Genomic DNA, 13,900 nt, shown 5'->3' with positions numbered 1-13,900 from the left:
CAAGCGCAGTTGCCTTTCTTTAATGTTTTTGGATCTTCCTCTAACCTGAAAATTCAAATACACTAATATTTTCACAATGACATGATCATCTAGGATAAATAAGCTGAAGATCAGTTGATCGGTTTGATACAGGAGAGGCCTGCTCTGCACAGTGGTTTGTAGCTCTTCCTAGACTCGCTAGTAGGGTAGCTAGTAATAGTAGCATCTCTGGTTTCTCCTTTTGAATAACCAATACAGACTACTGCCACCTGCTGGTATAAAGAGGTATTTCCTTTCATGCAAGGGCAGAAGATATGTGCAAGTTGGCCGTTGGTGGTAGTCGTTCCACGTTTTGGTAAAGACGCAAACAATGCGAGGTGACGTCGCATTCGGCCTTTCACAGAAAGTAGTCCTTTGACGTCAGTCTGGTGTATCCAGGCCTTTGAATGTTGGAAGTACAGTAGTGGATGGAAATGCAGAGGGAGATTCATTGTGCATTAAAGCCATTCTTTGTAATCTTGCCGCCCACCACTCTAAAGGCTGTCTCAAATACAGATGACACCAGACCCAAACAGGATCTTCTTCAGTGACTCACGTCTGTCCTAAACTTAATAAAAATGACTCAAAGCCGACAGCAAGCTGGTCCTGACAGCCGAATTACATATTCTACATTTATGTAATAAATTGAGTTGGCAGATTTAACTGCATTTTTGTGCTACATGCCATAGGTTTGAAATAATTCACCTTCTTTGAAAACACTTCCTTTATCTAAGATTATTCAGAATGTATTTCCACTGTAAACAGTCAAGCTCCTTCCTTCATCTGTATAATAGATGACGCATTTCAAAAGACCGCCTGGTTAATGTAGGATTAAATATTAATTTTCTGTCAAATGTGAACAAGGGAAAGAGTCGGTATTGATTTACAAGACAAGGCAGAACTGAGCGCAGAAAAGAGCTGCGAGCGAGAAGCTCAGCAGTCCTTTCACACGAACACAATGAATAGAAGCGCAGCCAGAATGTGACACTCTTGAACGTGCCGTGCCAGGTGGACCCCGGAATGAATGCGAATCAGTAGAAAAGAGCAGGTATCCCTCAGGATGAACGAAGGCCGAAATAAAAATCAGGCTTACCCGCAGACATAGATATAACCGTTGCGTCTGAGCAGGATGTCGGTGACATGGTGGCTGTTCAGCAGCAGATTGTGTTGGACGTATCTGGGTTGCGCCGCTGAGGTGGTGGACTCCTCGTCCTTCCTGTCGTCTCTGGAGAAACACACTTTGAGGTGGCTCAGGGTGCCACTGGACACAAAGCCCTCTAGTTCCTCTCTGTTACAAAAAAATAAAACATCAGTATGTAAATTTTATTACGATTATTCCTGTGATCTTGGACAGGTTGTTCCTAATCTGAGAAAATTAGCCTGTTCAGAGCTAAACTCCTAAGGGACGTGAGTTTCAGTTGTAGAGAAAGGTGATGCAAGTGTCCAACAGTATGAATACTTGACCTAATAATGCCAAGTATTCATCAGTTTTCATACGGTTTATCCTTTCAAACATTCCCTTAAGGTATATAGGAATAGCTTCATCTTCCTCACGAGACAAGAATGCCCCCCAACATTTCCTAAAAAAAACGAACTAAATTCTTAAAAAAAAGCCAGTCAAGCTCGATAAAACAGAACACTGATGGGCTAAAGGTCTGAGCAAAACTGTGCCAGACAACCAATTTATCTTGTTTAACAAGAGAAGCGCAAGAAAACATGGATTTCATAAGCAAGGTCAAGTCACCGTTATAAGCATCTTTTTACAATCAATCCTCCCAGCCTTGTAGCCGGGCGTAACCTTGCTCCCTATCGCTGTTTTGCTTGCCAACTACTCCTTCTTCTGCCTCGGTGGTGTTTTTACAGGGCCTGGGGTGCTATTGGAAGGGAAGGAAGCAGGAGGGCGATGAGGGAGTAGGGTTTACTGTGGCTCAGAGCATCTTGTTTAAAGTTAAGCAGTCAGAATGAGTAGAAACGCACACACACACACACACACACACACACACATGCTCATAACAAGCCGCTGCCCTGAGATCGTGGGTGAAGGTCTTCGCCTAGGGGGTCTGTGTTTTGCAGTAACCCCTGGACTAGAATAAGGCATTATTTTGATATCACACAGACCCTACGCTGTGAATACTAAAGGTAGAGGCAAGCATTGTTGTCTTTGTTCTATTCCAAATGTCCCAAACTGTTGCTTCTCCTGCTATGTTTGCTATCCAACCTTTGATTGGACACAGTCATTAAAGAAAATCTCATTCTTTTGGCCAGGATGTGTGATTACGAAGTCTGTTTGAACACAAGAGCAACAACACGAATAACAAGGAGAAGGATCGCGGAGCCTCATCTGTTTGAAGTCTGAATACATCGTAGATTGCTAGCCACGTGAGCTGAAACGGGAGGGCGACAAAAGACGCTTTGACTCCTTAGAAACGCACAACAGAAACGCCACAACCTGCCAGACTCCTCGGTGTGTTTATGCGCATAACAGCCTCCGGCAATATCCCAGACCCAAACGTGAACCCAGCAGGCCTTCCAGTCATGTTTTCCCTACTGCATGAAATCACATGCCATAAAGAGGCTGAGAAGTCACATGGAGGGGGGGGCGGGGGTGGGGGGTGGGGGAGGGGGGTAGGTGCAGCAGAGGCGAGGACAAGTTTGATGTGACAAGCAGGCAGGCTGGCATCAATCTCGCGCAGGGGATGCTAAGTGCCGTGGCTGATTGAGGCGCATCGCGAGCCTTGTTTGTCTTTTGCATTCGGAACACGGAAATTCGGATTCAGTCACGCCCCGTCTTCAGAGGGTGTAATATTTATAAGCATAAAAAGCACGCCATATTTATGCAAGTTCAATTTTTACCTTTATTCATGACTTCGGCTGAACTTCCCTTTTTTTTTTAATGGGACACCGAGAAATACAACAAAGTATGCTGAGCAGATTTTTGTATTCCGAGGCAATGCATCAAATTGCACTTACTCTAAGAGAAATCCAACAGAGATGAGAGCAGACAGCCAATTCAGCTGCAGGTATGTTGTTCTCATTCTGCTAACCTATTTAAATTGAGTACAACTCTTCATGGGTGGCACATAAAACACAGACTAATCACTTTGGTCAACAGCGAGCGGGTATTCATCAGAGAAGCCCATACTGTGAACAAACACCGCCTACTACCTGGCTGTGAGATGGTATTTAACTAAGGGATAGAGGAAACAAAGGGGAACAAACAACATCCTCTGTGATCCATTCTTGTGTGATTAAGGATGCTAATCCATTCACACTATTTAATCCTGCAAAGGAACTCGATCAGTGTACCAGTGTTGAGCACACGCTCGCTGCTGATAGTAGGAAGGACTGATCAATTAGTATGTAGTCAGGAGAGAGTAAAGCCAAAACAAACTAATCAGAGCAAGGAGCTCCTCCGAGGCTGATGTCAGTCCGTAATGCTTTGATAGGACAGGAAAGGTGGTGTATCAATTTAGTTTGATCAAAGTTGTTTTTTAAAGTTAAACAGGTATCTAATGCAGGCAGTTAATAAGAGGAGATACAGTATCATCTCACCACATCTTTAATATGATGACAATTACGCCAGTGGTCGACATTAACTTCTATGTTTCCACATTTCTCCTGGACACGCAGTCACATGAAAACACTGCCCCCCATAGGATGCAGGCCAGAATACAGCCGTGTGTCAATACTGAGAATTAAACAGCAGGGTTGTAATTCACCGGAATTTTATCGAATATCATTCCATTAGCAAATCTTGAATCTATTTGGGTTTGGCTTTCAGCAGCGGCAGTACAAGCTGTAAACTCTGCGGACGTTTCAAAGTTGTTGCAATGCATTAGAAAACAGCTGCTTTGCTGCACATCCAGCCGTCACGGCGCACCGTCAGCATTCGTTCGGTGTCTTGCTGGCAAATTTAAGTCCGATACTAGCTCTGCTGTTAGCTCTGTTAGCTCTGCTGTTAGCTCTGTTAGGTCTCCGCCAGCGTCACAATGACACTTTTATGTCCCCTCACTTTCAGGACCTACGGTAATTAATTGTTGACATCTAAGCTTGATGATACAGTCATATTAGTGTTAATGTCCTTTAATTCCAATAATAAGCAAGCAATATGTAATTCAAATCAAAGTGATATGCCATCTAATAAGACCTGATTATGAATGTATATGATGTGTGGGCTTGTTAGCCAAACCGCTCATTATGGCGCTGTCCGTGGTGCTGAAGCAGCAGATGGGCTAATAACTGAGATTTCTTCTCAGTCCTGTCGTTCATTATCTAAACTCTACATATTATAATCTATACTATATTATAGCCTACATACGATGGATCACGTCATGGAGGTGACTCTAATTTTATTATTATTATATTCATTATTCAAACTGTCACAGTTGGAATCATCACCTCTCACCTCAAAATTAATTCTGGTGCTACTGCTGAGTAAATTATTTTGCTATTTTAGCTGCGCCATCACCAGCTAGTTGCTAACTTTATCTGTGTGTTGCCTGGTGTTGGGCAGGTTCCTGTAAGTGCAAAGTGGACTTGAGAGGTTTTTGTTGAAAATAACTCCCTTGAGCTGCTGGAAACAAGTCAGACACACTGAATTAAAACAAGAAGTCAAAAGAGGCTAAAACGTTCTAAGGGAGCGGAAGAGTTTGGTGATAATTCTCTCTCAGTTTGTTACAACAAATCAATTGTTTGTGTTCTGTATCGGTTATGGCAGCTTCAATATTACTCATTTTGTATTTGGTTTCCTACTGGGTAACATTCTTGGATATTATTCTTTGCAGGGATGTCCTGATCTGTATCTGGAGCCGATAAAGGCAATTTTAAAATAAGCACACAGCCAAGCCTTATCATTTGCATTTGTTTTATGCCTGTGCCAAAACAAAACCAACGGTTAAAAAAAACATGACTAACCATGTCTGCTGTCTAAAAGTATTTCTGTTGTAGAGTTTCTGGTCTGAGCAGAATTGTGATTTAGTGTTTGTAATTTAGTTAAATTATACACCACAGATCTATTCATCAAGATACTTGAGTTTGTTAGTTGGTTATTTATTGTGTTAAAACCATCCTGCTCTAAGTGCTTTTGTTTTTGTTTTTGTTTGTGCGATAAGAGCTGAAATACTTTTAGTTTCTTCACTGCTATTTGTTTTGCACAACGAAGAAGGCTTTACAGCTGTTGTAAAGAATCTTTAAGGAACAGCTTGGCGACAGATTTTTCTTCTTCCTAATGCACTGCAGAGCTATTTAACCGTCAAACATAGGCCTATAATAGACTGATTTTGAAGTTTGTTGTATATAATACAGTTGCACAGTGCAAATGTGAACTAGAAATATAAGAAAGGCATTTACCACGGGAGGAAATTCTGTTAATTTACAAAACATGCCCAAAAACTATATATTTTAACATGCATTATCAATGTATTAGTAACATTAAAAAATAGGAATTGGACTGGGGACAGCCACAAATTATAATGACATCCTTAATTCTTTGTATCAAAAAAGAGAATGAATGTAACAGACTTGGATATTTTATTAAGTGTATTGGAATTATATTGGTAATAGGACTGCCAATCGGGATCCACCAATAATAAAAAGTCACAGAATCGTACAACTTCCTGTCTCACGTTCCATACAGATACTAGTTTCCTTGTGTATAATTCACTCACAAGGCCATAAACATGTAAACATGCCTAGCTGTGAAACAGTTTTGCCTTTCCTTTCAATAAATCTTGCAAAACATTGTGTCCAGTGTATGTATGGTGAAGAAAGAACACCCACATGATGCATACGGACCGAGGTGTTCATTATGCAGGTCACCGATTTCAATACATGGAATGCGCAGTGCTAAAGTGAAGAATGCATCTCATTCCCAAAGGGTTAACGGGAAACACCTCACCTGAACAGGTAGTCCCCGTCTCTGTGGCGACAACCGAAAAACAGCCAGGTCTCGCCGAACACGGCCTCCGGGTTCTTCCGCCTCTCCTCCTCTCTGAAAGTCAAACAGCGGCTGTTAGCGGTCAATCAATACCAAACAGACAACCGGACCAGATGGAGGAGAGTGAGTCCTTCCTCGCAGCAGAGGTTAAAGAAGAGAAGTGACACTATTAAGTACTGTCTGCTGCGGCAGTACAGTAAGTGCCACGACTGCCTAATGCACGGAAACGATGATTGTGCGCGCAGAGGCGAGGACATTACATGTATTATTAAATTTCACCCAAACAGAAGGATAGATCCCATCACTATAAACAGTTACTGAAAATGAAACTCAGGCTCAGTGTGTGTGTGTGTGTGTGTGTGTGTGTGTGTGTGATACTCGTACGTTTATGTGTATCCAGCTGTTATTCGGTGCAAAAAAAAAAGATAACCGCTCCCGTAAAAGTGATTCCTCTTGTGGTTTTGGAGTTTGGCAAACCTCCCAGAATCCTTTGCAGGCAACTGCAAGTGCAACGCAGGGGCACAAAGCGGCTCTGAGGATGCCGTTATCTGTGCCACACACCTGCTGGAAAGGTGACAGCTCTCGCCCAGATAACAACAGTTGACCCCCAACCTTTCACGATGCCATCAGTCAGTTGACTGTCTAAAGAGCTCGGCATTATCTGTTGCGGGGGGAGTGTTGAAGTGACCAACCACAACGAGGGGCCAAGAAATACCACGGAGAGGCTCAGAGACTGGGCCCTTTGTGCTACGCTGCTGCACTAAGAGGATAAGGTGAAGCTTCCCCTGAACCGCATTCTTTGGTATTCACAGACGGAATAAATCCTGCTGTGTTTACCAGCCATCACAAAAATTAAAATGACAGCCGACTCGAAGCTTAATGGAGTCATATTGCGCCTAAAAATGAAGATGCAAAGGCAGTCATTTTGTAAGTAATATGAGAAACTGAACAGTTTAAACGATAAACAATATTTTTCAAATAAGTCTAGACTAAAACAAAAAGAAATCTACCAAAATGTGACGGTGCTCTTTCTCTCTGTAGAATACTTTTTATTACAGTTGTTGAACTAATGGACACAGACCATCTTCGGGAGCACCACCGACTTCCAATCGCCTCGTGCGCATGGCTCCAGTTCAAGGTGAGCAAAGAGAAACTTCATTCCTCCGAGAGATTAATGTGGAAATAGCATTCTTGTGTCAAGTCCTGTGCACAGATGAGCATGCACAGTGAATAAAGGTCTCCAAAAAGACTCTGTCACTAGATATGTATGGTTTGGGTCTGGCTGGAGAGCACAAGCAGTGCAGGCAGGGCAAAGTGAGGAGTGGAATTACAGATCAATGGATACGTTTGTGGAAAGTATAGCTGTTAAGATCGAGGTAACCAGGACGGACTACATGATGAAACTTACATGGCATCGATAAGCACGAAACAGGTGAATTTAATACTAAATTATTTCCCCAGTGTCATTATTTTAGTTAATAAAACTTTAAATAGGTTTACAAGGCAATCTCAGGCAAGATATTTTTCCAAAGGGAATTGTGAAAAATGTTTGCAAAACACCAAATTATCAAGTAATTGCCAGTTTCAGCTTCTTAAATATGAATATTTGTTGCCATTTTCTGTTTTAGGTCATTGTAAATTGATTATCTTCTGTTTTTTGCAGTTGGTTGGACAAAACATGCAATGCAAAGATGTCACCATATTTTTCCCCCTTTTTTTTACATTTTATAGACCAAAGGATTAGGAGGTTTATTCAGTTTCTTTTAAACTAATGAACAGATTAATGAATTGTTAGTTGCAGCTCTACACTAATTAGCCTTAGGCAAAAAAAATAAAACACCAAAACAAATCAATGCAGCGGTCTGATTGTGAATACTAAAACAAAGCTTTGTTCGTACTGATTAAAAGCAAAGTTGACCAGTTAATAAAAATGCTTTGGAGACGACGCTTGTTTGAACTTTCTGTCTACGAACGGGGTAACAGAGCTGTCTGGCCCACTTGATCTGAGCGCTCAGATCCCATCCATTAGCATCCTGGACGAGATTCTTCTGATCTGCAAACAGCCTCAAGTAAACTCATTTTAGTGGGCTCGTCTCTCTTCTCGCCGCCTGCCCTAAAGGGATCAATACCAATATGAAAAACCTGGGTTCCATTCTGAGTAGACCACACCGGCGCCTTTCCCTGAATACAAATCACATCACATCACATACCCACACTATAACAGCCTGCCATACAATCCCAGAGGGGGAGGCAGCATCTACAGAGCACTCCATTTGGGGTCGAAATCAGAGGCGGTTGCCTTTCAGCGCCATTCAGATGAACAGCAGGAGGGGGAAACTGCAAGGGAAGCTGGGGTTAAGACTCGGTAAACATCAAAATTATCTCATATCTTTCATTTTTATCTTTGTGGCTCCATGCGAGTTGTGCTGAGTGGCTTTCAACATTTAAAAACACAACCTAAATACAACAACAGCTCAAGGCTTAATCACTGAAATTGCACTGCACAATTATACCCATTCATGCTGAATGTGCTCGATTCAAAATGTCTTCCTAATAGACACTGTTGCATAATTGTAGTCAGCTGTCTGGTTACACTGATAAATTGAAGCTGAATATTTGTTCACACAAACTTTAATACAAATTGTCATATTGAATGTGATGAGCATGCCTACTGGCATACCTAAGTATTAAACTGAGCAAACCACAAAAAAAGCTTGTTAGAACTGCTAAGAAGATTAAGGGTACCCACTCAGTTAAATACAATATTTGTTTAACTGTCACTGCTCCCAGCTACACGGAAAGACACTGAAAATCACATTCTCCATAAAACCCTTCCGTGCAAAGCGCAGCAATCAATACCAGACTACTGGAGGGCCTTATTAAAATCTCCCAGTACCACCAAGTGAGCCTTTGACCTTTAGAGACTCTTCTTCCACTTGGTACCTGCGCTACAAACTCATACAAAGTACTTTTGAAAACAGCCATCGATTAACAGTGGGGGTGTTAGAGAGGAGAGGTAGGAAGATCGAAGTGTCCCCATGTTGTTTTGTTTCTAACAGGACCCTTCTCAGGCCTCAAGGCAGATGCGGCGCCCTGTTGACAAACTGGTGATTGTTATCTCCTATCAGAGCGCAGCGTCGGCCGCCGAGGCTTTGTTTGGAATCTCAAGTTAGATTCTACTCAGCGCCGCGCGCCATGACAGATTTTTGCAATCCTCCAGCACAATATGCAGCCGGCAGGGGAGAGGATGAGGAATGCAGACGCGGAGAAGGGACTGAGGAGACAGTTGAGCAGATGAATTGATTCACATGACTCTATATTGTAATCATGAAGAGCTTCTTGAAATGCCAAGAAAAATAAAAAATAGGAAAGAAAAGAAACTCAAGGATGTATCCAGTGGGGGGGCTGTAGTTGTTGTGCAATGAAACAAAGCCTTATGAAATCAATCAAAGTCTGGGTTCTTCTGTCATAAACCATTTCAATGCGTATTTTTATCTAAAATTTTAGAGAGCAACATTTGGGCTTTGCTGTAAGGATGGAAATAAGATGGATATGCTATTATAACTGCTTCAGTACAGAGTACTGTCCTCCTGGCGGAACCTTGATCATTAAGAAGAGGAATATATCTTCAAGTGGTGTGACCACTCAGTCCAAAAACATGCACTATCTTCACTGCTCCTCTGTCCCAAAGGCACAAACTCACCCCAGATGACCACTCATCCTTTCCTGAATCCGCTGCAGACAATCCACCGATGCCATCATTTCAGCCAAAGCTATGTCACCTCTCAGAGCAATCACCCGCGGACCGCCACCCGCCACAACAGAGCAGACATCCAGGGGATTTAGAGACAATTGGAGTTGACTGGGGCACAACCTCATTTATATAAAGCCACCCAAGAGTTAGACATGTCAGTCTGACGAAAAACGGCTTACTCCACTTTCTCACATGTCATGGTGGCTGTGTGCCTGATTCAACACACGGGCATTAGCCCGGATAGAGACGCTTCAGTCACATTAAATCCTTCTGACAGGTCATCTTCTTGCAATTGTGATTTAGCCATCAATTCAGGAAATTAAACAAAACGTCACGTTCTCTTCTAAATGATAGCACTCTTGAAGCACAGACTTATGGCGATGGCTTAACAAGCTGGGGAGAACTACAACCTGCTTAGCTAACACTCAATATCCTCACACCAATTCATTGGCAATTACAAGCAATGATTTACCCCAACAACATGGCCACCACCTACTGGTCTTTTTACTGTCAAATCAATAACGCCCCATGTGCTGCTTTGACTCCCGGCTCTTTATTACAGAAGTCATAAATGTGTGCATCGCAGAAGGTCTAATTTATTCCTGTTGAGATGGGAAAAGCATCTCAAAAATAATCCTTGACGTGATCACAGCCCTCGCTGCTAGATTTACTATGCTTCATGCCATGCACATGATGTGGACTTTTAACGGCTCTAAGCAGGGTCCCATTTAATTGTCTCTGCAGATTACTTGAAAATATGCATAGATGGCGTGCGCTTAACAACACTTTAACATTGTGAATATTCATCACAGAATGCGCTGTTTTAGCTGGAGTTATCTGACTCACACTTTGCACCGATAAGCACATAACCCCGGTGCTTGACATGCACATTTCACTGAACCACTTCGGCGGCGTATCTTGAAACGCGTAACACTGGTGTAGGATCAAGTGATTTATTACATGCACTTGATTCCTCTTAATGGAGACGTTTCTGAAATGGGTGATCTCAAGAATATACGTCTCTTACTCGATAAAAACAAGATAATATACTGTGTAATAAAAAGGCCATACCGTTGCTGGAGAAAGCCAATGAATGGAGCAACTCCGGTGCCTGGTCCGACCATTATGAAGGGCACTGACGGGTCAGAGGGAGGCCGAAAGGTGCAGTTGGGTCTCAAACTCACATGGATCTAGGGTCAGAGGCCATTAGAAAGCATTTAAATAATGAGAGTAATTACAACAATGCTGAGAAGTCAATGTGGCCTGCCAATCTATTAATTGATCTACTTAATATTCTAAGACATACTAATGAGAAAACTCATGAGCTTGAACTGGAATCCATAGAGTCTCTGGGAGAAAGGATTTGCCTGCTGTAACTTAAATTAATTTTTTGATTAACCACACACAGCTGGCCTAAAGCTTGTTCTTTTTTTTTTTATTATGTGACACTAAAGCTGAGCTTCCAGAGCGGCATTAAACATGTAGTAGACACTGAATTCCAGACACTTTTATAACATTGTCCTCCACCATTGCTTTCCAAAGGAACCTCTTGAACTGTATTATCTCAAGGAAAACAGGAAGTCTGCACCTATTTCCATTTAATTGGGAAAATCAAAACAAAGTGAGCAAGATTTTATCCTTGCCAGAAGTGGTGCATCCATTTTTCTCTCCCTTTTAGTGTTGGGTTACAACCACAATAGCATCTGAGTGTTTGTACTTGCAAATATGAGAACTTAGAAGGGTTTCAGCAAAGACCAAGATCACAAATGTGTATAATCTACTTTCTTTTCTCCAGTCTACTCATTACCTTTGGCAGAGACGGGCTGCTGGAGGATTCAGACTTCCCAGGGAAAACCAGGCCAGGACTGATGAGGTCAAACAGCCAACCGGTACACAAGCCTCGCCTCCCCGCAGGCCGCCCAGAGCATGCAGGGAACTCTGCCACGTTGAAGACAAAATGCAGCTTTCCTTGGTGTCTGAGGCAGGAGCTACAGAGATGTTTGAGAGGGAAAAAAGGCAGAGACAGGGAAACATCAGTATGTGAGTGTGTGTGTGCAAAGCATACAGACAGGCAGGCAGTGACAAGCAGGGAGATACACAGAGATGAAGTGGAAAATAGAGTGAAATACAGAGAGAGCAGAAGGGTACAGAAAGGCACAAGTATTGTGAGGGAAGATAAATGCTCAAGAACAAACAACAATTCTGCACACAAGATCACCTTCAGAAAAACAGCCTATGAAATGAATATAAGTATTGACACCGTGGATATAAAAAGTGCTAAACTATAATCTATACCAGTGGTTACCAACCTTTTTCTGTCTTCTCTTTGCTACACCTACATTCTTCACCACCACACTTTGATATAGATTTTTTTTTTTTTTAATTCATATCAAGCTCAGTTACTTCTTGTGGTGGCAAAAACTGGATGATTTAACGAGTCATCTATTATTTCAAGCTTTTAACTTATTTAATTAAATTAGTTTTATTTTTTTTTCCAAAAGTTTTTCAATTATTTTAAGCTATTACATTAAGCTAATTACTTCAACGGTTTCTTCATTAAATTCACCTAACCAACAGCTACATAGCCATCACTTTTACCCAACTATTTCATCAATATTCCCATTGTTTTAAGCTAATTACAATAAATTTTCTTATTACTTCTAGCTAAGTAATACAACGTTACTCCCATTAACTTTAGATTACTATTACTACTGTGCACCCATAGTTTTAAGAAAATGATTTAAGCGATTTATTTACTACTTTTGGCAAACTATTTCAACTGTTTGCCCTTTGGTTTAAACTTATTCGATGTGAATACTCGCTACTTCCAGCTAGCTAACTGGATAGCCCTTACTTTTAGCTTTTTCAACTGTTTGATCATTTTAAGCTAACTCTATCTAACTGTTAACTTATTATTTTTTAACTAACTACTATAAATGCATATCCAATAATTTTAGTTAACAACTAAACTTAATATTTCAACCACTATTCATTAGGCTACTTTAAGCTAACTAACGCACCTGTACATGTGATACTTTTAGCAAACTATTTCAGCTTTTTCACCATTGTTTTGAACTAATCTAATTTGGTTATTCTTTAGTCATCTAATACAACTGTACAGGCTTACTTTTATCTTAATGTATAGGGCCATTGTTCATTGTTTTAAGCTAATTACGTAATGCATTTATTCACTACTTTTAGCTCACTACTGTAACTGGATTGCCTTTATTTTTTAACTGTTTTCCCATATTTTTAAGATAACTGTTTGATCTGTTTATTCGTTACTTTTAGCCAACTTCTATAAATGCATGTCTAATTCTTATAGTAAAGTACTTGAAGCTAACTAATCCAACTATATAGCCAACACTTTCAGGAAAGTATCACATTTTTGTCCCTTTCCCTCAGGCATCTTTGTCTATTTAGAACACCATAAAAAAAAAATCACTACCTTCTTGAGTCATTAAGGACAAAAATGTCCAAAAAACTGCTATAAAAACTTAACTGATTCATATTTTTTGTACTTTTTTGCTGCATAAATCTCTTAAACCACTTCAGTACTTTACAAAACGACCATAATTTTTGAAGATTTTAACCCTTTAAATACCAGTTTGATTACTTGGAGGCTGGGGCAGTTTATTTCTAATCAGTCTTGGATATGACCAAGATTATCTAAAATATTGACTTGATTGCATTATTAGTTTTTGTGTAGCATCAGATTTAAAATTGACTATCCTCTTGTGACCTTAGGGGACATAAAATGTCCCATTGACTGCCATTATAACCACATTTTTTAATCTCTCAGCTATGACACAATATAATCATTCATTCTGCAATATTAGTGTTTCATTTATGAGAAAAATGGTCAAATTTGTCATTTTTAGTGTTCAACACTAAAATCAGCCATTCCCCATTATAGGGCCTATGCATAAAATGTTTGTTATTTCATTAGTTTTTGTGCTTGTGTTATTGAGCTTAGCAGGCTATTTTAAGGTCTGTATGTGTCTGTGTGTGTGTTATTCACAGCCATATATGCACTCTGTCAAGAAAATAAAAACATACGCCTCTTCTCTTACTGCACTTCACTGCAGAGAAAACAAAAACGGTTAGTGAGTTTATGCACCTGGCTGGAGTCCTGTCACAAACTGTTTGGAGCTTGGTTGTCTGGTCATTTCATTCCTTTGACAGCCAAGGAG

The 13,900-nt window shown here is 40.8% G+C and overlaps 1 protein-coding gene across 2 annotated transcripts in view; it reads right to left on the bottom strand.

Annotated features, from left to right (window-relative positions):
- The window catches only part of mtrr (5-methyltetrahydrofolate-homocysteine methyltransferase reductase), a 34,579-nt gene that overhangs the window by 2,447 nt on the left and 18,232 nt on the right, over window positions 1–13,900 (bottom strand). For both annotated transcript variants that reach the window (XM_084566014.1, XM_084566015.1), the window contains exons 11-14: window positions 11,515–11,695; window positions 10,779–10,897; window positions 5,915–6,007; window positions 1,112–1,306 (exon numbers count right to left, since the gene is read on the bottom strand). In XM_084566014.1, the coding sequence (XP_084422140.1) occupies window positions 1,112–1,306; window positions 5,915–6,007; window positions 10,779–10,897; window positions 11,515–11,695 (588 nt within the window). The remainder of the gene's footprint in view (window positions 1–1,111; window positions 1,307–5,914; window positions 6,008–10,778; window positions 10,898–11,514; window positions 11,696–13,900) is intronic.

This window comes from Chelon labrosus, assembly GCF_963514085.1.
Source record: "Chelon labrosus genome assembly, chromosome: 18".
Classification (NCBI taxonomy): Eukaryota; Metazoa; Chordata; class Actinopteri; order Mugiliformes; family Mugilidae; genus Chelon; species Chelon labrosus.
The sequence above is the reverse complement of the archived record's forward strand: the minus strand, read 5'-3'. Positions and strand labels throughout refer to the sequence as shown.